This window comes from Helianthus annuus, chromosome 4 (assembly GCF_002127325.2).
Source record: "Helianthus annuus cultivar XRQ/B chromosome 4, HanXRQr2.0-SUNRISE, whole genome shotgun sequence".
Taxonomy (NCBI): Eukaryota; Viridiplantae; Streptophyta; class Magnoliopsida; order Asterales; family Asteraceae; genus Helianthus; species Helianthus annuus.
In genome coordinates this window covers 201,339,004-201,363,009 of record NC_035436.2, presented here as the reverse complement: position 1 = coordinate 201,363,009, position 24,006 = coordinate 201,339,004, and the positions used below count along the sequence as shown (strand labels likewise).

The 24,006-nt window shown below is 37.2% G+C and overlaps 4 protein-coding genes across 4 annotated transcripts; 2 read left to right on the top strand and 2 right to left on the bottom strand.

The window, feature by feature from the left end:
- The first annotated feature begins 575 nt into the window (after window positions 1–575).
- LOC110934188 (receptor kinase-like protein Xa21) lies at window positions 576–2,937 on the top strand. Its single transcript, XM_035988794.1, has one exon. It carries the CDS (start codon window positions 1,114–1,116, stop codon window positions 2,797–2,799), a length of 1,686 nt encoding a protein of 561 aa, XP_035844687.1. The 5' UTR covers window positions 576–1,113; the 3' UTR covers window positions 2,800–2,937.
- A 6,762-nt stretch (window positions 2,938–9,699) lies between these two features.
- LOC110937953 (protein EARLY RESPONSIVE TO DEHYDRATION 15) lies at window positions 9,700–12,220 on the top strand. Its single transcript, XM_022180421.2, has 3 exons — window positions 9,700–9,849; window positions 11,421–11,828; window positions 11,921–12,220. The coding sequence occupies exons 2-3, from the start codon at window positions 11,477–11,479 to the stop codon at window positions 12,070–12,072; spliced, it is 504 nt and encodes a 167-aa protein (XP_022036113.1). The 5' UTR covers window positions 9,700–9,849; window positions 11,421–11,476; the 3' UTR covers window positions 12,073–12,220.
- A 1,150-nt stretch (window positions 12,221–13,370) lies between these two features.
- LOC110937954 (GTP-binding protein BRASSINAZOLE INSENSITIVE PALE GREEN 2, chloroplastic) lies at window positions 13,371–15,672 on the bottom strand. The gene is made up of 3 exons (XM_022180422.2): window positions 14,252–15,672; window positions 14,011–14,178; window positions 13,371–13,870 (listed from the first exon to the last, which is right to left on the bottom strand). Exons 1-3 carry the CDS (start codon window positions 15,641–15,643, stop codon window positions 13,553–13,555), a joined length of 1,878 nt encoding a protein of 625 aa, XP_022036114.1. The 5' UTR covers window positions 15,644–15,672; the 3' UTR covers window positions 13,371–13,552.
- A 1,666-nt stretch (window positions 15,673–17,338) lies between these two features.
- Window positions 17,339–20,873, bottom strand: LOC110937955 (probable 3-beta-hydroxysteroid-Delta(8),Delta(7)-isomerase). The gene is made up of 4 exons (XM_022180423.2): window positions 20,563–20,873; window positions 18,900–19,046; window positions 18,304–18,412; window positions 17,339–17,825 (listed from the first exon to the last, which is right to left on the bottom strand). Exons 1-4 carry the CDS (start codon window positions 20,717–20,719, stop codon window positions 17,561–17,563), a joined length of 678 nt encoding a protein of 225 aa, XP_022036115.1. The 5' UTR covers window positions 20,720–20,873; the 3' UTR covers window positions 17,339–17,560.
- Window positions 20,874–24,006: the final 3,133 nt, after the last annotated feature.

Here is a 24,006-nt window from a genome sequence, read left to right as displayed (position 1 = left end):
ACGACTATGAATCCAAAAGTCCTGAGGATTGGAAATCAAAAGTATATTATTTTTGTGGGATGATTGAGCAATTATGTAAAAATAATATGCAGGGACGGAGCTTAGTGGAAACCCGGGGGTACGTCCGCCCCCCGAATGTTTCGGTTAGAAGTGTAAAATTTCCGATTTTTCGTCCGAAAATTTTAAAATTATAAAGGATCGCCCCCCAATTATTTTGCCTAAATATTTATACAATATATAAATTGGGTCCCATGACTTTCCGCCCTCTCAGAACTTTTAGTCAAGCTTTGTCACTGATAATATGTGTTATTGTGGAAATTAAAGATTTTGTTTTCTAATGCCTAGTGTGTGTGTGTCTGAAATAAATAAATAGCTTCCTACAAGTAGTTTTTTCCATTGAAAATCTTAGGATTCTAGCTCTTCAAATCTTGAACATGTGCTCCTCATTCTCCTTAAAAACTGTCCTGCTGAATCTTGCTATTCTTGTACAAATTAATGGTGTCGTTTCTGCTTCGAATCTTCCTACAGATCAGGTTGCATTGCTGAAAATCAAATCTAAGATTACAGACGACCCTCACGGTGTTCTCGGATCATGGAATGATTCTCTTCCTTTTTGCAAGTGGCTAGGAGTGACATGTGGTCGCCGGCACCAAAGAGTCACAAGCTTGAATCTAACAGGCAAAGGCTTAGCAGGTTCTTTATCTCCTTTTATTGGAAACCTTAGCTTCCTTAGGTACATCTTCTTAGATGAAAACCAATTTCATGGAAGTATCCCTCCCGAAATAGGCCGTTTATCTCGATTACAAAATATATCCCTTATAAGCAATTTTTTCACCGGAGAAATCCCAGCCAACTTATCAAGTTGCTCAAAACTACGGGAACTTAGCTTATATAGAAATAAGTTGTCTGGGAAAATTCCAAATATATTTAGTTCTCTACAGATGCTGAAAATATTTGACTTGAGAAGAAATAACTTCACAGGAAGGATTCTACCATCCATTGGCAATCTCACATCTCTTGAAATCCTCTATCTTTCTCGCAATCCGTTAGGAGGGAGCATTCCAGATTCCTTGAATCGGTTGAAAGAATTGAGAGAGTTAGGCCTAGCACATAATGGCCTCACCGGAGTGTTTCCAATGTTCTCCTATAACCTTTCAATGTCCGAATTCACTTGGGAACTTCTCATCCAAACTGAAGTACATATCGCTTTCTCATAATTATGTCTCAGGCAGTCTCCCTTCATCTATCGGCAATTTGTTTGGCCTGACTCTAATTAATCTAGAACAAAACAACTTCACAGGCATGATTCCTGAAAGCATAGGAAAGCTTCGAAACTTGGAAGAACTATATCTTGACTTCAATGCTTTCTCTAAGATTATTCCACCGTCTATAGGAAACCTGTCATTTCTAACTGAACTCTATTTGGGTGCAAACAACTTGGAAGGCACTATACCATCGACTTTAAGCAGTTGCAAAAAGTTGTTATTACTAAGCCTGTTTCGAAATAACCTTAGAGGAAGTGTGCCCAAAGAAATATTTCAGCTGCCTTCACTTTCCATTGCACTAGACCTGAGTCAAAACGGTTTGTCTGGAGTGCTTCCACAAGAGATTGGCAGCCTGAAGAACTTAGGATCTCTTGATTTGTCTGAGAATCATTTATCGGGTGAACTTCCAAGTAGTTTTAGCAGCTGCATCAGCCTTGAATTACTAAATCTTTCTAGTAATTTCTTCCATGGATCAATGCCAAAGGCATTGAGTTCTTTGAGGGGCCTTGAATATGTTAACTTGTCCCGAAATAACTTTTCGGGGCCCATACCAACATATTTTCAGGAAAAGGATTTGAAGAATCTAGATCTTTCGTATAACAACTTCGAGGGAGAGGTGTCTGTCAAAGGTGTTTTCGCCAACACAAGTATGATATCAATCATTGGGAATCATAGACTTTGTGGTGGCATAGCTGAGCTTCACCTACCCAAATGCACAAATAGCGAATCCAAAAGGAGTTCCAGGAAGCTTTCTATTCGTGTTGTTGTAGCAATCTCACTATCTTCCACTGTTGTAGGTTTAGCAGTGGTGTCATTTCTCTTGTTTCACTACCATAAAAAAAGGAATACAAATAAACAATTAGATACAATATCGACTAAATCTTTTGAGAAGATTTCATATGGAAGACTTTCCAAAGCAACAGAAGGGTTCTCTGTAGAAAATCTGATTGGTACGGGTAGCTTTGCTTCAGTCTACAAAGGAGTTCTTGATGAAAGTGGCTTCACTGTGGCAATCAAAGTACTGAACCTTAATCTCCGAGGAGGTTTTAGGAGTTTTATGGCCGAGTGTGATGCCTTGAGGAATATTCGACATCGCAACCTGGTGAAGATTATAACTTCTTGTTCAAGTATTGATTTCCAAGGGAATGATTTCAAAGCTTTAGTTTATGATTTCATGCCAAATGGGAGTTTGGAGAGTTGGCTGCATTCAATACAGCAAATGCTAGATCTTGCTCAAAGAATAAACATTATTAAGGATGTGGCATGTGCTCTTGAGTATCTACACTGTCACTGTGGGAACATAGTTGTCCATTGTGATTTGAAGCCGAGCAACATTTTACTGGACACTGATATGGTCGCTCATGTTGGAGATTTTGGACTTGCAAAAATTCTTTCCCTAGAAGGAGTTTCTAACGCAAACAACAATAGCTCAAGTGTTTTTAGAGGAACCATTGGGTATGCACCTCCAGGTAAGCTACTGATCACTAGTCCATTTAACCGTTTTCTTTTCGTTTACATAATACTATACAATTAATTCTACACATGATGCAGAATATGGATATCATATTAAGTTTATGTTTGAACTGAATGAACGTTTCTTTTTTAAGTCAATGATGATTTTGGTATGGCTATGGATATCATGTTCATACATATAGGCGTCTTTCTTTCGAGATATTTGGCTATGATAACAAACGCTAATAACTAAACACCATCTCATACCTTCCATTTTATCTAAGTCGTTGAAAAGCTAGTTTAGATAATGCTTATAGCTTATCATTGGAGTAAAGGTGGGTTGTTTCACATTCAGAGAAGATCCGAACTGCCATTCGTGTTTGCCCACTTTTTCCAATTGCTGATACATCTGCTATGTACAGACGTATCTAAACTGGCCTTTAATTCTTCCAAGGGAAGTGATTTGTACAAATCTTTCAGTGTTTTACTTTTCAGTTGCTGATATAAAAACCCATTAAACTCTATACTTAACCCAAAACAACACATATCTTCATTTGTTTCATCTCTAACATTCGCAGACATTTCATCAAACACCTTGGGGGCATACTTCCTTTTTGTAAGATTAGAAGAATCTTGTGATCCGGAACCTCCATCATCAATCAACACTAACAGAATCTTGTGACACAAACCTCCATCATTAACACTAATAGAACCGTCTTCCATTGTTAAATTTGTGTTGTTGCATTCACAAATTGTTTTTGTTTCTCTGATGTAACTTAACAAGTTTTCTGGTTATATTTAAATAAATAATAATAATAAATTTTTTTTTTAGTTATCAAGCATTTTTATTTCATTCCAATCATCAGGGCAAATTACAGGTAGACGAGCAAAAGTTTGAAAATACCAAAAGTTTGGCATGTAGTTTCGCTTCGGCCCATCATATAAATCAATTTGGGCTACCTAATAACTATAATTTTCGACCCAAGAATAAACAAAGCGCTAAGGTAGTTTTTTAGCAAAATATTAAACAAACATATTACAACTCGTGGGCCTAATAATTTAAAAAATCCAAGAGAGCAGGGAGAATTTGCTCGAACTTGTCGACAGTACCGCGAGATTGGAACACTAAATAGGATAGGGATTGTAATCAAACTCGAACTTGTTGAGAAGGTCTGAAACCTGAAACATTCTGAACGGATATTCAGGTATGGGACTGGGTGTAAGATTAGTGATGTCCAGCTTAGTTACCCACTTACCAAAAAACATATTACCCAAATTTTTTCATTAACATGTAACATTTCATTCTAGTAGTTTCATTATTTAAGGAACATTTTTTTTGCTTTTGAAATATGTAATTATTATCAGGAAAATTTATTACAATAGACATTTTGAATGTTGACTTTAACGAAAAAGACACTTTAGCTCTTGCTAAACAAAGATAAAAAGAGCCAATTCAAATCCCTAGTTGCGATGAAGAATAATTGACTGAGATTTAATAATCTTTTGTAACCATATTATTTCTAAAACTATTAGGGTATACGGGGCACCATGCGGGGAGTGGGGCGGTGACCCAAGTCCCCGAGCGGGAACACCACCGCTATCCCTGCAGTGAGGCAAATCGGGGAGAGGGATCGGGGAGGGTTCACCGCTGAAGGATTGCGAGGATCGAGATTGAGACGTTGGGCAACGGTCGAAATTTAAAAAAAAAAATCAATTTTAACCAATATATATAACTAACTTAATCTAATTTTTTACCACACCCATTCTCAAACTCACTCTAAAAATCTATCAAATACAACACAAAGCCAAACCGAGCAATGGAGAACCAACCCCGCGAAGCCAAGAAAAAATTTAAGGGACGCGGCTCGCAACCGTCTCGTGGTGGTTCGAACGGTGCAAGTGCACAACCACAACCCCTTTCGGATATACTTCACAACCCCCGTTTTTTTTTCCAACAACCTTCACACCCCTCCTTTTACAACACCCAACCTTCAACCCACTTTCGGCTATTTTCAAAATTTGTTATCAATGGATCCTCCCCAATCCCCCACCTTCGACTCGTATGGTTTTCGTTCCCCACAAGTTCCATCTACACGAGGAAATGTTGAACGTCTTCTACCTATTTACGACGACGAAGACGAGGAAGTAGTGCCCGAAACTCAAAATTTGGGCGACTATGAAGATGACACCGGCGACGATGAATATAATGTGGATGAAGACGCCAGCAACGAAAAAGATGACGCTCGGGATAAAAAGAGAAAAATGGAGAGCCAAAAATGGACAAAGGTCCAAGAAGAGGCGTTGGCGAAGGCGTGGGTACATTGCTCTACCAACAAAAAGAAGGGCAATCAACAAAACCGCGATAGTTTTTGGCGTAAGATTTTAGATCATTATAACGCCACCGTTGGTGGAAGTAACCGTACCGTGCACCAAGTACGGTCTAAATGGGGCCCGATGATGACGAAAATAAACTTTTTCAACGGCCTATACTAACAAGCGGTAAAAATATATTTTTTAACGTTGTATATTTTTTTAATTTTGTTTACTAAGTTCATATTTTTTTAACACTTATTATTTTATAATATGTAGGATCGCACACGAGGAAGCGGGTGTAGCGATCTCAACGTGATGAAAGTCGCTTTAAAAGAATTTAAAGATAGATATCCGAACGGTTTTCAACATGTCGAGGCATGGGAGGTCGTTCGAAAACACGAAAAATGGGCCCAAGTCCCATTGTTGGGTGAGGAAGGGGAAGGTTCGGCACAAAAAAGAAAGCCCGTTGACGTGGACCCTTCCATACCCGATATGAACGAAGACCCCTCGCCACAAAGAACACAACGGCGAGACAAGCGTCAAGCGACATCGTCCGAGGGCTCGGCCGAGTTGGCTGCACAATTCAAAGAGTACACCGCCATGAAAGAAGCGAAGCACGCGATGGAATTGGAGGCGATTGAATTGAGGAAGAAAAGAGAGTCGGAGGCTCGCGAGCTCATAACGAAACAACGTGAGACGATGAGAAACTACGCATACGATCGAGATATGAAAACATTCCTCAAGCAGCACGACAATGCTCCGCCGGAAATGTTGCCGTTCATCCTCACCCGAAAGCGCGACATCGCTAACAAGTACGGGTGGCCGTGCAATTTCTAAAATTTTTATTTTCTAGTTTGAATGCAATTTTTATTTTCTAGTTTGAATGTAATTTTAATTTTCTAGTTTAAATGTAATTTTTATTTTTATTTTCTACTTTGAAATGTCTTTTGTTAAATTTTATTTAATTTTTATTAATATTTTTTTAATTTATAAACATGCATAATTACAACAAATAAAAAAACAAAAAAAAAATAAAAAAGCAAGTCCCCTAAGAGAGGAGTGCCGCAATCAAATTGAGGGTGTGAGGGGAGTTTAAGAGGGGAGTTGACGTGGCATAACCTGATTGGGTGTGCGTAAGAGAGGGGACTCCCCAGTGCCCCTCTCACCCTTAGGGTGGAAGGGGGTCTCAAACACATGGGGAGTGGTAAACACTTCACCTAGTCAATCACCTCATGTCATGTCATGTCATGTCATGTCAACTCTCATCTTCACTCCCCATTTTGCACTCAATCACCCATTTTGCACTCAATCACAAGGGGTGCTTTACCCAAACAATTTTTTTCTTTTAAAAAAATAAATAAATGTGTGATTGGTTGGAAAAGGTGGGGCCCACCATTAACCCCCTCTCCCCTCTCTCATCGGTGACTAGTCACCGTCACCGTTCAAGGACTTCACCGCTCACTGAAACGGAGTCGGTAGCGGTATGCTGCTCGGCAAAACGATTCCCCGCTTGACTCACCGAAGGGCGCCCCCACCTCCCTCAGTCGGCTACAAATAAGGGTTACGAAGGTCGCTTTTAGCTTGTTATGTCGAAGCATTAGGGACAACAACATAGGGTACACCGTGAAATTCGTAGATAAGTACCCATTGATTTTATTGTATCCAGCATCGACGTCATAGGGGTCCCTTTTGACGGGTTTAATAACCTCCATACCTGTGAATCCATTATTGGAGAGGTTGACTGGCATGAGTTCTGGTTGGAGGAAGAACTAATCGGGGATTGGTCTTATAAGCGAATTAGCACTGGGGTCTACCAATTTTTGCTCAACCATCTTGTTAACAGACTTGGTAGACGGTGTAAGTAAATCGGAGTCAAATAGTTACAATTGATAAATCAGCTACTCTTATAGTTAAAAATTTTGATTTTGGACTCAAGTAGTTACTTGTAACTACTTGTTCTATTCTAAGCCACTAATAAAAAAGAGACAAATATACATATTAAAAAAAATGAAATTCAATATATTATATAAAGATAATCAAATAGAAAGGATAATACAAATCGATTTCAATTTCGACCAATTTTAAATAACTAATAAATAGAATTCAAAATTCGAAAAAAAAAGAAAAGAAAAATGAGAATTATATTTAGAATCTCTTTTCTTTACTTTAGAGAGAATTCTCGGTAAGATTGAGATGAAAACAAAACCATCAAAACCCAAGGACTCAAAAAGGAATTCCTCTTTTTTTTTTAACTAAACGGTTGTTTGGCAACCTCTGCGCCAGTGATGCTGAACTAGTAAGAGGTCTTACTAGGTATAGGTAAGAGACTCTGAACCATACTGAGCCAATATGGTACTAAAAATAGCACTTTAAAACTATTGAGCTGGTTTTGGTCGTGTTTGTTATGTTACAAGTTTCAAACTTGTTTTGTGTTGATTCTGTCTGTACTAATTTCAAGCCATTTTGTGTTGGTTTCAATATAACTAGTTTGTTGCACCCGCACTTCGTGGCGGGGCGACCCGACTTTTAACAAATTTTAATTAGAAACATAGACGCAATGATAACGTGAATGGTGTGAATCCGATCGGTATTTGTTCAGTTTGTTACGGTATCAGCACTTGCTGTAACAATCAAAAGAGAGACAAAAAAAATAAAGTCATTATATGACCAAAAGGATATTGACACGTGTTTTACATTTATCGAAAACCAATAAAAATCAATTCCGATAACGGTACTGAACTTGTGATATGACCAAAAGGATATCGACACGTGTTTTACATCATCAAAAATAATAAAAACCAAATACCAGTACCTATGTTGTTCGATCGCTATCGGCACGGTTCATTTCGTTACCTGTACAATACCAGAAATCATACAAAATTTACATCAGTGTGTAAAAAAACTTGAATCAGTCAAAACTATCGACTCGACAATTTTTTTTACAGACGTGTTTATAATGTTTTCACCTACGTTTGTGCAAAAAAAAAATTGGCCTAAGTCGCGAGGGATCAAAAAATTCTCACGATTCTCATAACTCATGGTGATTTTCATTTGAACTGATCCCTATATATATATTATACACATCTAAATACTTTTATTAGAAAATTTATTTTTGTAGCTATATGTCATACACGTTGTTCAATAATGTGCTGAGGTTGTAAATCAAAGAAGACAAACTTCAGTGGCAAAAACCAAAACTCTGAAAATTCCCTAGCGCAAATGGATGATAGAACTGGTTGGTCCAATGGGTATTGCCTGCCGCCCATTTGAACCAATGGCAGAGAAACACTAATCCAGGGCAAAAACGTAATTTTAAAGTATATATAAAATAATAAACTGGTTGGTCCAATGGAGGAGGGCGGCCGTCCATTTGAACCAATGGCAGGGTGATACTATAACTATTCCCTGTCATATGGTTTGTATATGTTGAAAGTTAGATGTTTGATTAGTTATATAAAACTATTGAAATTGAGCCCTTCAAATTTTTATAACAAATAGAAAAAAGAAAAGAGAAAGTCAAATGATCACTGTTTATCCGGATGTTATCAATTAATAGATTTTATAACAAGTAGAAAAAAGAAAAGAGAAAGTCAAATGATCACTGTTCATCCGGATGTTATCAATTAATAGTTATATACAATTTATACTAATTTCGAACTATGTTGGTTTTGTTTGTTCTAAGACTATGTGTAGTGGTTTAGACCATGTGTAGTGGTAAATTGTTATAATGCCCCCACTATGGGGCATTATCCGACATGTGTCATCCTAGTCAGCATGGGGCGTTGTTGCAAAAGTGGTGTAGTGGGAATAATGCCTGATAATGCCTCTTCCAATCATTAAACAAAAAAAAAAAAAAGCAAACACTTACTTGATTGGCTGGTCAAACCCTGACACATGGAAAAGCAAAAAGCAAATACTCCCTATTGGCCACCACCTTTGCATATCAGCGTTTTAATAATAACGCCAAACTACAATTTCTGAATTTTTTTTGAAAAATAACGCCCCATGTAATGGTAGTGGGGGCGTTTTGGGGCGTTATTTTTCAATTTTTTTTAAAAATCACGCCCCACTACGGATGGTCTTAGCTCAATAATGCCCTCACCATGGGGCGTTTTGCGACACGTGGTAGTCTAATCAGCATGGGGCATTATTGCAAAATGGGTGTAGTTGGGATTGGGGCATTATGTTAAATGAGATGTAAAATAATTAAATAAAACAAAAACCCTTAAAAAATCTTATTGGATAACAAAAAGGGAGATGAAAGATGATTGGACAAGGAGAATGAGACAAGGCATGGTTTAAAAAACGCTGAATCAATTTTTTTTTCAAAAAAAAAGGTTAAAAACGCCCCATGTAGTAGGTTCCGGACGTTTTTGAACATTATTTTTAAAATTTAAAAAAAAAAAAAACGCCACACTACGTGGGTCTAATTTCCAACCATGTTTTACATACCAAAAAATTTAAACTCATGTCGTTATTTGAAAACATCCATGTGCTCAACGCGGATTATGAGACAGGCCACATCAAGTGCCTAACTCTGGTCCCACAAGCCAGCTCACATTCCATCATTCAACCATTCTCCACCCTCAGATCAAACCAATCTCATCCCTCCATTCCCAATCACCGTTGGCACCGCACACCATTGCATCACGCGTTGTTGTTGACCATTTGACCACCACTTCATTCGGTCCGAACTTATCGGGTCCGGATCCGAATACCTTTTTTCCAATAAATACCACATCTATTCGCACCTGCATAAGGTGAAACTTTCGGATCCTACTGATTTGTTTGCAGATATTTTTGGTTGAATTTCTTAAAGGTATAACAATTGTTGAAACTTTCGTTTATTATCGGTTGAATTGAATCGGAAATTTGTCAATTTGATTATTTGAATTTTGTTATAAATTGTTTTGACTTTTGGTCTGGTTGAGTTGGAGGATAATTGGACTTTGATCGTCGATTATTAAGTTATTTGTGTGTAATTTGATATGATTGATGAGTTAGGGTTTGAGATTTTGATAATTTTATTGAATATGAGATGTGATTGACTTTATAATTGTGGTCTGGATGTTCGTAATTCATGATTTTGATAGAATTTTAGAATTAGAAGCGGTTTAAAAAATTGATTTAGATTATTAGGCTGATTGATTGACATGGAAATTTACCGAACTTTGGTTTCCAATAGTTGAGCATTTTTTGTTATAAAAATGTTTTCTTTCGCTTCAAATCGCGGAATTTGACTGATATAATTATTAATCAACACCGATGATTTTCTTAAAACTTTAGTGTTATATGAGAGATCACTTCACAAATTTTGGTTTTTAAGAATATCAAATGATTTAGGGGTTGTTTGTTTATCTCTTAATGGTTCAGACCCCTTTTACTGGTTCAGTGCTTAATGGTTCAGACTATTTGTTTGGATGGTTCAGACATTTGTCTCTGAATGGTTAAGCATTATACTGAGGGCTGTTCATGAGCCAAGCCGAGCCGAGCTAGGGCAAGCTCGGGCTCGGCTCGATTATAAACCGAGCTGGCTCAGCTCGGCTTGGTTTTGCTCGATTTTAAAAATGAAAATTAATACATATCTCTCAAAATTCAGTATTCTAAAATATTATTCAATACTTCAAAAGAACATATTCAAAATAAGTTAAACCTAATACTTACAAGCCAAAATCACGTTCAACAACGCAAAATAAGTTTTATATTTCAAGTAAATACAATATTTGTTCGTTAGCACGACAATCAACCTTTAAATATGTCATAGATATAAAACTATAAGCCTAAATACATGTAAATAATAATCATTTTTTTAATATATTATATGTATATCAAAATAAAATATGTTACAAGTAAAATAATTCGAGCTAAGCCGAGCCGAGCTACCAAGCGAGCCAAATTGGGCTCAATTTGGCTCATCACGAGCCGAGCCGAGCTAGGCTCACTTTCTAGCCGAGCCAGCTCGGCTCACTTTCAAACCAAGCCATATCGAGCGAGCTTTTTCCGAGCTAAATCCGAGCGAGCTTTGAGCGAGCTCCGAGCCGCGAGCTTTTTGGACAGCCCTTCTGAGTCTGAATAGTTCAGACCGCTAATCTGAATTGGTCAGACATTTGCCTCTGAAAGATTAATGGTTCAGACCTAACTCTTACTGGTTCAGCACTTAACACTTAATGATTTAGACCTCTTATTGGTTGAGCACTTGACCATTTAGAAGTTGCCAAACAGCCCCTTAGACTATATGATGACTCAAGACTGATCAACTTAACATCAGACTTTAGCTGCGAGCCTGCGATCACAAAGTTGTTCTTATTATACTGTTTATGTATTGGGTGGTTGCAAGCTTTGAAAAATCTGTTATGGTTGTTATTTAACCAACAAGTTTTTCACTGGCAGGTAACTTTCTATAACTGAAACCATTGTGGAAGAAGAAGCCTTGTTTGAAAGTAGGGATGTCGCTGGTTTCACAAAGAAGGTCGAATCTGAACCCGAACGCACCGTTGTTCATCCCCGCTGCTGTTCGCCAAGTGGAGGATTTCTCCCCAGAATGGTGGCAGCTGGTGAAGACCTCAACTTGGTTTCATGACTACTGGCTCAGCCAGCAACAGCCGCAGCAGGGGACGGATGGTTCGTTTGGAAACACAGCAGATGACTGTGACATTGTTGACATGCTACCGGATTCTATCGACACTGATGAAGATCTGTTATCCATGGAAGCACAATATGAGCAATTCCTCCATTCGTCTTGGATGGAAAGTGTGAACGCGTTCGGCTCACCTGCGTACCAGCAGATGCCTTCAAACGGTAATTTGCAAATAGCAACACGTACACTTAAAAGAAGAGCATAATCATGTTGTTGCCGGTTTTGACTTGTGTTATTCTGGTTGTTTTTGCAGGGTTGGGAATCGAGGCTGAAACACTAATCAGGAGTTTGAGCTTGTCAAAAGCGACACCCGGGTCACAAGTGGAGATGGCCAGGTATGCAGAAAAGCCAGTGAGATCTTTTAGCCCGAAGATTCACTCACAACGCATTCAGCAACCGCGCTGAGCTGAATGTGATTAGTTTCTCGGGCCTTGCTTAGCTATGGGTTCTGTATGTATTTACAAAAAGAAAAAGAGAGAAACTGTAGCAACTTTGTTTGTATGTTGTAAGTTTATGTATAGAGCAAGGTCTTAACTTTCTATGCATCCTACCATCTAGGCGTGTTCATATCCTCATCCTCAAACCTGCCGATTTAAAACCTAAACGTGCCATTAATGACTTAATATACATATTAATCAATATATCTAATAAAAGTAACATAAATAATGCACTCGCTTAGGCTTGATAAGTGAAGCTCAGGCTCGTTAACTAAACAAGCTTATGTATGTGTCCGGGCTCAGCTCGTAAACAAGTTTAAATAAGCTCAGCTCGGGCTCGTTTACTAGCTCAGCTTGATAAGGCTTGGCTCATTTCGAGCTTTTTCTCGAGCCGGCTCGTTTGCACCCCTAGTTTCAATCTATTTCTGAATTCTGACCCATTGCACACCTGTGTTTAAAAAAGCGCGCTTGAAGCGAGCTTGAAGCGATGAAGCGCTGGAAAAAACGCTTTTTTGGCTCTGAAGCGTTACATTACATGAAGCGAAGTGAAGCGAGCTTTAAGCGGCGAAGCGATGAAGTTGTGAAGCGACGCTCCAGCCTATCAGATCACCATTTGGGCCATTTTTTAAGCCCAACAGTCTTTACAAGGTACATATCGACCTTATATCGACGATATAGCGACTTCCTATGTGAAATCCGGCGACGGAGTTGATTTCAGCCGGAAACAAGGAAGAAGGGGGAAGAGGGGGAAGAAGAAGAAGAAGAAGAGAGATGCGGCTGCGTATCTTTTAGGCTTTTAGGGTTTTTATAAGTTAAGGTTTTTAAACATTTAACCCCTCTATCTTTCATTAGTTTACATTCAGTCTCTGAAACTTTTAACTTTTTACTTAAAAAGTGTAAAGATAGTTTGTCTATTTAAACATTTAACCCCCTCTATCTTCAGTAGTTTACATTTGGTCCTTAAACTTTTTAATTTATGCATAAAAGTACAAAATTAACATTATAAAATACATATATTTAATATGGATAGCTATCTTTTATACATATATATAAAATTAACATTATATATAATTATATATAATATGGAGCGCCTCGTATACGTGAAGCTCTCGCTTCGCACTTGAAGCTTCGCTTAAAGCTTTTGGAACCAAAACGTTTCGGAGCGCTTCGCGCTTTTTTAAACCAAGTTGCACACCCTTAGCAGCACAAATGTGAGAACCATGTGGAAGAACAATAACATCATTACAGATCAAAGGAACAAATGACTTTAAAAAACTACATCAAATACAACAAAGCTATCAGGCACTAAGAAACCGAAGAATCAAATTCGTCATGTGTATACATGTAATAGAAAGCTCACACACTTGTCATTAAGAAAAATAGCCAGGCATTGCCTTTGGTGTTGCCAGAATAACAAGTATGTTTAGGCACAAAGTAAAGACTAAAGACTAGACTAGCGCATCTTCTTTTTGGGACTCAGTTTTGTTTTCCTTGGTGATGGCATCCGATATGGCCTTCGGGAGCAAAAAGCCAGGTCTTTCAAGAAACGGTGCACGATCAAGTACTAAGGGTTCTCGGGTCGTTATCTCAATGCCATCAAACGTCCACAATGTCAATGTAGCTTCGCCTTTTAAACCCAAAGAAAACCAACCAAGACCCGCAGCCGATAAGTCAACGCTGTTCACATCCCAGCTTGTTCCAGACACTTTGACTTCCCTTGACTCCCACTTCCCTAATTCCGACAAGCGATCTACACCAATTGGCGGCTGAAACAAAATAAGAAACATTTTCATATATGCATAAAAAAGTGATGGTTTAAAGAAACTTAGTGCTTTCATACATTTTCATACATGTTTGCAACAACCGAACACATGTTGAAGCGCATGAAAATAAGCAGACTACATACCTGTAATCTAACACCAGCATGCTTGTTCCAAATTTCGTCTGCATTTTCAACCTTCCCAAGATGTAGAGAAACATTCGGGGAGGCCCAAACCGTAACATATATTGTCTGCACGGATGCTTGATTTAGGTCCAGTCTCATTAGACCACCAACGTGTATCGTCTGCCCTTGCTGCGATATACCAACATCATACTTACTATATCAAGAATACGAAAAAATAACGACAAGAATATAAAGTACTTGCCTTAATTCTATATGTTCGAGGGCGTAACTCCTTTCGTATTTCAACCATCTTTTGTTCCTCTCTGTTCAATCTCATTGACATCAAATACGGATGTAATAACCCCGGTGTATCATACATTTTCGCCTTAGCAGATAACACCCCTCCAATTCTCAAAATACCAAGCGTCGTCCCAGGAACCGCAGCTTCAGTAAGCTTAGTAGCTTTCACCCCTCCTTTCTTAGCAAACGCATTAATCAACGTCGATTTACCAGCATTTTGTGCCCCAATCACCCACACATGCCCTCTAGGTCCAGCCAAATCTTTAACAAAAGTCAGCAAATTCCTAACACCTAAATCCTTCCGCGAACTAACCAGATACACCCCGTTTAACCTAGGTGCACCGTGAGCCTTAGCACGGTGTCGAACCCATCGGTCTAGTCTAGTGGGCGATATCTGCGAAGGCAAAAGATCGACTTTCGTAGCCACCAGAACAAGTTTCGGCAACTTTTTACTTCTCGGCAAACCGTCACGACCCCCTTCCAACGACTCAAACAAAGACTTAGCAGCTCGTTTCGGAAACGAACCATCAAAATCCACACAATCAACAACTATTACTACAACTGTGGAATCCGCATTTCCTGTCGGTTTCATCAACCGGGTACTAATCAATTTGTCGAAATCAAAATCCGGTATCAAGTTCTCAGCAGTTTGATTCTTAACCTGACCATAATTTCTCAAAGAATGACACCTTGCACAAACTGTAACCTCCTCCTTCTCCAACTGAGCTTCTCTAGCCAATCTTTTCCTTTCGGATTTCGATACCCTTTTCTTTTTCGCCTTTTCGAGTACTTCCTCAGTGATATTACCATACCCGATACCCGGATCCGTAAACCCATCTAACTCCTTCAAATCATCTTCATCATCTTCAAAATCTAATTCCCAATCAATCTCATCATCATCCAAAATATCGATTTTACTCTCGATTTCGCTTTCTCCTTCATCAAGATCATCTAACACAAACTCATCTTCAAACCCATTTGTGATTTCCACTTTCCTTTTCTGATAATACCCAGGTTGAGTAGGATCATAATCTTGCATAAAAACACCACATCCCGGACAAACAAGCCCTAAAGATTCGTCAGTGTCTCTTCCCTCGCTTAAAAGCGGTTGCTTTTTGTGTCTTTTTGTTAAACTTTTACCTGAATCGTTGATTGTTGGTGAAGTAGAGTTTGCTGATAATGTAATATATGGGTTTTTGTTGTTGAAGGGTTTATTGTTTAAAGCTATAAAAGGAATTGAAGGAATAGCATTGAGAAGATGAATTGATGTGTGGGATTGTGAAGTGTGTTGGTTTAGAATGAGGGTTTGAGTTCTTGAAGGAAGAAGAGGTGAAGTTGATAAGAAAACTGACATTTTTGTTTTCTCAGTTGCAAGGGGAGTTGAACCCTGTAGAGTAGGATGAGCAAATTGGACCTGGTACCGGTATCGAATTTACTGAATCGGGTACATTTTCGGTACCAATTCGGTATCGGTCTGGTACGGTACCGGTTTTTACCCTCAAATACCGATACTGTACCGGTACCCACTTTTGGGGATTTTCGGTACCTGTACTTTCGGTTCCGGTACCGGTCGGTACCGAGCTCATCCCTACTGTAGAGCAAACCAAGGGGCTTTAGCCATTAAAATAATATAAAAATAAAAAGTAGCCTATATTAAGAATGGCCCATTCTATACACACCCCCCTCCTTCCTGATTACACCCCCCCTTGTGAGAGAAAAACTATCGGTCCCACGCAGGCCCCACCTGTAAGTATGTGAGAGGAGGGGGGTGAAAAAAGTAAATAGGGGGGGTGTAGAAAGTAGCACCCTTAAGAATTTGTTTTACAGGGTAGTGGCATTTTGAGGGTGAGATAAGACTTTGGGACCAATAGGTCTTGGGTTCGATTCACACAAGGGGTTTTTCTCATGTTTATTAGGTTTCCTCTTGAATTGGTATCCGATTCACACAAGGGGAAAAAAAGAAACTCCCGTATATCTATTTTTAGGCTTCTTTAGGGCTAGTTTAGTCGTTTTAGGTGGTGGAGTTCAAAATTGCATACAGTGGAACAACAAATGAGCAGTGACAGAAGTTGAACATTTAAATTGAAGGGGAGGTAAAAATATATGTTGTTTTAGGCTTCCTTAAGACTAGTTTAGTTGTTTTAGGGGGAATATGTCACATAATAGTAACCAAATTTTAAAAGTGTTCTAATTAGGTCACTCGTATGGTTTTTGTCCCAATTAGATAACTTAACATTCAAATCGAGTCATGTCCTTTTTCCTATGCGTCAAGAAAAAAATGAAGAATAAGATGTTGGGGTCGGATTATTTTAATATATGAAATTATATCTATTAAAAATAAAAACACTTTAATTACATTAAAAATTAAAAAAAACAAGTTACAATTCACGTTATCACTCAAAGTTAGCATCAAATAAAAGGGAAAAAAGAAACAAAAATCCACATCACCATGGTTACTTATGAAATTGATGAAAAAACCCTTAATTTTAATGAAAAATGAATGTTGAGTGACCTGATTGGAACACTTTTGAAACTTGAGTGACCTAATTGGAACACTTTTAGAACTTGATTACTATTCTACAAAGTTACCCCTTGTTTTAGGTTGTTTCCAGGCTTATTTAATGTTCTTATAATTGTTTCAAACATGTTTAAACCTGTTCAAACGATTTTTGACCTGAATTTCGTTGGAATTTGGCCTGAAAATGCGTCTGAGGGCCTAAAAGTGAGGCTTTTGAAGCAAAGCAAGAAGGCTGGGATGGGCCTATGCGCGCCCCTGAGTGAGTCTTGACAACAGAGATATATACACTTGAATCTCCACTAGGACAAGAGGCCATTAACATCTTTTTGAAAGCTAGCAGAGCAGTATTTTTTATATGCACATAGCTCATGTTTAGGCTGCACTGTTTAAGTGTGACCGGTTTAGGTTTGATGTCTTTGACACGAGCAAAAATATGTCATGTTCGGGTTCAGCGATTCAACCCGTCACCCCTAAATTATGCCCATAAATATCAAGGTGACCCAACAATCTTTATCTAACTTCAAATTAAAGTTTGAAATACAAAAGTATAAATAATACAAACTTCAAAACAAGCCTAAATGATATGAGGTTTGCATTTTGTTTGCAAATCCTAAATGAAATAAGGTTAAGTTTTTGCGAATTCTTGATCAAATATGTTCCCTTACCAAGCAAAAAAATAAATAAACCCTAAATGGTGAATATTCATAAATCATAACAATAAGGAAGTGACATCTGGGGCGAACGCAGAACATCTTAACGCGTTTTGGTCTTTTTCTGTTCTTGTGCGCGTACTGCTGCACATATCTTCTTCCAGGACCGGATCACAATGAGGGAAGGTATCCAAACCCAAAACGAGTTCATAATCACGTAATAAAAATAATAGTAATACGCGCTTGCAGCAAAGTTGTCACCTTCTAGGTAAGATGTTATGAAATACACCGCTGTTCCATAGAGTTGTCCAAGAGCAATAGCGATCTGAAGCAAGTGACTGTATGATTTTCTTGTCGCTATAGCATACCTGTAAAACATCAGCAAATAAACTTTTAATTACTTGGAATTGGAATACAATTTTTTAATACCAAAATTATTAATGTTAACATTTTAGTCCCTATGGTTTGGGCCATTTTGCCAGTTTAGTCCAAAGGTTTCATTTTTAACCTGTGGGTCCAAAAAGGTTTCACAGTTGCCATTTTAGTCCACTTGGTTAACTTCATCCATTTTTTCTGTTAACGAGAAGGACAATTCGGTCATTTTGTATGTAATTCTGGTAACTAAAAGGGCAATTCAGCCATATAAAATGACCGAATTGTCCTTCTCGTTAACAGAAAAAATGGATGAAGTTAACCAAGTGGACTAAAATGGCAACTGTGAAACCTTTTTGGACCCACAGGTTAAAAATGAAACCTTTGGACTAAACTGGCAAAATGGCCCAAACCACAGGGACTAAAATGGCATTTAACTCTAATGTTAAAAAGGTAATGAAAAGTATAACGTACGCAGCTAGAATGCAAGCTGGGCCCTCCAGAACAGCGGTTATTCCTTCGACCGCAATTACGGCTGAGTCCCTTCCAACATATCTGGAGTCACCTTTGCTGTATTCTTTCCCTGTTAGTTGTAAAGAGACACATTCAATTGATTTTATATTTAGACTTTAGAGTTAATTGCCATTTTAGTCCCTGTGGTTTGGGCCATTTTGCCAGTTTAGTCCAAAGGTTTCATTTTTAACATATGGATCCAAAAAGGTTTCATCTTTGCCATTTTGGTCCAACTGACTTAACTCCATCCATATCTGTTAAAGCTGCCAAGGGCATTTTTGTCAGATATGGATGAAGTTAAGTCAGTTGGACCAAAATGAAATGATAAAAATGCCCTTGGCAGCTTTAACAGATATGGATGGAGTTAAGTCAGTTGGACCAAAATGGCAACGATGAAACGTTTTTGGATCCAGATGCTAAAAATGAAACCTTTGGACTAAACTGGCAAAATGGCCCAAACCACAGGGACTAAAATGGCAATTTACTCTTATATTTATTAGAATACATAAAATGCAGATGACTAGAGTTACAAAATAGCAAGTATATCAAGAACTTACAAACTTCTGCGAGGTAAGTAGGATTCTTCTGCTTGAAAAACTCAGGGGTGAAAACAAAATAACCCTCGAGGATCATATGGGTGAGGCCGGTGAAAACCCACCAGCACATGAGAATTTTGTCTGTTTTTGATATTTTGGGAAACCGCCCTGTCGTGACATTGTAAGAACAAGCTTCCATTAATTTCATTTGATAAAACAACTGTATCCTAAACTAAGGAATATAATTTCATTTGACATGTAAAAGTTAACATAAGATGGTGTAAGACCAAATATTTTGTGTGTGAGAGAGAGGTCATTCCTAACATATGGCACCAAAAAGTTAAAGGGCACAACATGATAACCTAGTAAATATTTTGAGATTATTTCACAAAATAAGGAAGAAACCCATTGTTCCGATTGGTAAAGAGACTGCATAAGTGAAGTATATATAAGTAAAGAACTAAAGACCAACAGCCTTTAACTGCAGTCCCCCCCCCCCCCCGATGAGACATCTTAGCCGGAGTTGTTAATGGCGAATAGCGATAGATAGTGGGCGGCTATTTTATAAATAGCGATACACTAAAAAAAATGTTAAAAAGTTTTATATATATTATATCAAAATACCCTGGTATATATGCTATTTTGCATGTGTATTTAACAAAAACCTAAAATCCAGCTATATTTAATTGCTATTTATATTAAAAAAACAAAATAAAGAAATAAACTATCGCTATCTATTGCTACAACCCTGACAGCGAGCCTAGACCTATACGCTATGTAGCGCGCTATAGCGATCGTTACACTCGCTATTGACAACTATGATCTTCGTGGTAAGTGGTGTAAATCACAACCAAAAGGTTGGTAGTTCCAATCATGCAGGTGTGGGGCATTTATCCTCGAAAATCTAAGAATTGTTGTTCAAAAGAAAAAAAAAAGCCTTCAACTGCAACTAGATAAATTAACAACTTGTCACCTACATTAATAAATGCAAGGACCACATTCTTTTAACAACAATCTAACCTACTCCAAATTCTACATCATTTTCCACCGCGGTCCGCAGGACGGGACACCATTTTACACACCTGGATACCAGTAGGCCAAAGGCCCTTGGGTGAATGCAAGGACAGCATATCTGAATTATAACTGCCTGTTGCTTTCATCTGTCTATCATTATCTCCATTCGCAGAAGAAGTTATCCTTTTCGATTCAATTTGTGTTTATATCTATCTAAACTAACACAATTGACCATGAAAGTCAAACTACTAACACCTTTGACATGTCTCTACCTCTGTTCCCAAAACAAATTCTAACTTAACAACTTCAAAGGTTTCCTGAATCTTCAACTTAAATCACAGAAAATAATACAATGCAGGTATCACAAACTACAAAACTTAAAATAAATAAATAAATAAATAAATAAATATCTCTCAAAGGTTAATCAATCCAAAACCACTAATTCTGACTAAAAAAACTTAACATACAAAGATCTGACATGTGTTTACTAGAATTAAGCATAACAGTATACACAACTGGGTATATATAAAGAAAAATCAATTAAATATGAATACAAAATAACTACATCAAATTAGAATGCAAATGCAAATGCACATAGGTAAGAAATTAAGCAGTGGAATAGGGATTACTAAATGGATTTAAGTGAAACTATGATAATTGAATTGATTACCAGCGAGGATCCAAACAAAGAAGACGACTAGAAGGGAAGCAGAGCCATAAACACCGAGAATGGTGGATTGAGAGAGTATAATGGGAACATAATCCGGTAAAATCAGATCTTTAGGAATGAAAGGGTGAATCGATTCCGATGCATCAACTCCGGCCATTTTCTTCACAAGTCAACTTAGATGGCTGGAATCTGGATGTTGTGAACTGAATGAATTGCTGCTACAAAGCTGAAATCCCCTTTGCTATTTTATATTGTGCATTTTTGTACAATTTCGACTTATTGTTATAGCTAAATTAAATTTTTTTTTTTTGAACGACGATTTTCTTATATTACAGAGAGAGGGTTACCTAATGATATCAGGTAAATTCTCAATTCAACCAATCATCATATAGTGTCATGTCAAGTCATCTAAAATATTTACCTAATGCTTAAAAATGTTGGTGGTGGTTTACCTAATAGGGTTTAGGTAAACTATTTTTTTTAAAGGGAAAAATGTGTGATTAGTTGAGAAGGAATGAAGCTCACCACACACCATCTCTCTCCCCAGGGCCGGCCCTAGGGATAGTAAACCCAAGCAAGGGCTTTGGGCCACCACCCTTCAAGGGCCACCGCTCAAAGACCCAGAGTAAAAGAGTTTAGGTTTGTTCACATCACAAGTCTGTAAAAAAGAGGCAAATGAGGGGACGATGTTTATGGCAAACAAAGGGGCGATTATTGAGGGTTGAGCAACCGACACCGATATCCAATCAAATGAGAAGGATGGTTATGAAAATACTCATGATTGACTCTTAGGACTCGGTAGAAAACAATTGAACCAAGGATTTTAATTTTGACGATTCAATGTTTCAAGAATTCGTGATTTATAATATTTGGTCAATTGTGAATTGTATGAAGATTTTGATCATCTAGGGGTTTGATTCGAAATATAGATATCCACAGCAACATGTATTATAGTTTCACTTGTTTTATTGGTAATCTTCTTTCCTTTTTCCTCCTTTTTATTTGAGACTTTTTTTTTTCTTATTTCTACTGTTACTTGTTGCAAATGTGATATGTGGTCTGTTTTCTCACAGATTATTGGGTTAAAGAGTAAAGCCTTTATTGAACAAGTCATTCTTTTTGTTAAACCTTATTTGTTTACCAATTATTCCCGATTATTAGATCTTTTAATTTTATGTGTACTAGTTATTTTAAATTTAAGCATTTGATAAATAGGTTACTCGTTCAATTTAAAGCCTAAGATATAAAGTTATCAACTTTCACAGTTGCTTTTGTTTGTTGACAATTTCAAACCTTTGTTGAACAGATATTTCCTGATCCTCTTGTGTTCGAGCATCTGTAGTTAGATACTTTAAGGGCATGTTGATTTTAAATATCGTTTAATTTTTTGATATTTGTAATCTGAAAGGTATCTGCAGTTCCAACTTGTAGACTAAATTTTTTTATACTTGTTGATTCATTTGAGATCAAAATTGCTTATTTCTATTTAGTGAGACTTTAATGATGAGGTAAATTCATTGTTTTAAATTGAATAGTTATATTATATCAGATTGAAAGTACGGAGAAAAGGCCCCGAAGTTATAGTTTGCTTTGGGCCTCCAAATTAGTTAAGCCGGCCCTGTCTCTCCCCCTTCCCTCCCTCTTGCCGAAACAGTGAAGGTTCACCGAAATTGAATCCAAAAATCGGTAAAGTTTTGTCGGCAAAAGGTTGGCGATGGTCTTTAATCGGTGCTGAGTGGGTTTACCGCCTCCACTCCGCTCACCCTTATGTTGATATTTTAGAAAGTAAATTACTTTTTGAGTCCCTATGTTTTAGTGATTTTAACCATTTGAGTTCAAAATCAAAAAGTTTAACGCCCTGAGTCCCTAGCCATTTATTTTATAACGTTTTGAGTTTAATTTTGTTCATTTTATAACGGTTTGAGTCTAATTTTGTTAAAAAAAAAATGGACTCAAAAGGTTAAAATTTGGACTCAAAATGACTCAAATGGTTATAAAAAAAGCGTTTAGGGACTCAGGACGTTAAATATTTTGATTTTGACTCAATGGTTAAAACCACTAAAACACAAGCACTAAAAAGTAATTTACTCTATTTTATATTTCATTTATACTTTGCCTTTCTTTTCATAAAAAATAGAGTAAATTACGTTTTTGGCCCCTGTGGTTATATCACTTTTACTATATTAGCCCAAAATAAGAATTTTTAACATATCTGCCCCCCATGGTCTCTATAACTAACCATTTTGGCCCCTAAGTCTAGATATCATGGGAGCCAAAATGGTTAGTTATAGAGACCATGGGGCCAAAATGGTTAGTTATAGAGACCATGGGGACAGGTATGTTAAAAATTGTTATTTTGGGCTAATATAGTAAAAGTGATATAATCACAGGGGCCAAAAACGTAATTTACTCTAAAAAATATAAATTGATGTTTTATGGTACTTTACTTTATGCAATTATGTTACATTAAATAATTAAAGAATTATTATTTTTATATTTTGAACAATAGTTTTTATAGTTTTTGTTATGTTTTTAAAATGGGGGATAAGAAGTTTGATAATTAAAAATAAATATAAAATGGTGTGATTACATGTAAATGTTTGTTGCTATTTTTTTTTCTCCATGTTTTTAAAGAACCGATTGTTTTAGACTTGATTTTCATATATTTTGGTCATTTTATTGGAAACGCTCTTAATTACATCTTTTAACCCTATTCTTTGATTATTTAAAGATTCTGGGTGTTAAACACCGCGAATTGGGGCGTTATATAATGTTAAAAAACGACTTGAGGATATTGCGTGAGCCCATTGACCTTGTGAATCATGATCCTACAAAAAAAGTGATAGTATTGTGTTGGGATTTAATTTCACACACGACACACCAATGAAGAAGAAAAAAAAACATGTGGCAACTTAGCTTCTACATCATCCATTTTCCTTTTTCTTGTTATTGGGTAGTGAAAAAAACTTGTGAAACAATAACACACAAAAAAGAAAAATTATATCTTTAACCTTCTAATTTTCTTTAAGAAAAAGAAAAGTTTTTTTATTTTTTATTTTTTTATTATTGTAAATATACTTAGAACTTTGTTTTCTCCTTTAGAAAAAGAAAAGTTTTTTTTTTCATTTTTCATTACTGTAAATATCCTTAGAACTCTGCAAGCGATCAAATCACTAAACATCTTTTTTTACATTTTCGTTTTCATTAACATTGTGGTCGAGGCCTTGATTTAGGAAGTAGTCCCATCACCATGAGGTCGTACTTTTCATATGCTCATGCTAGTTTTTTGTGTTCAAGGGAAAAAATTTTCAAACGGAGATTTTCGCAGGCTTGTGTTGTATACATTAGGCCTGGAGACTGGAGCACACATGGCGACCACATGCGATGGGGGTTGCGCTTCAGACGATGGCAGACGAGCAACGTACATTACTACATGAGGTGTGC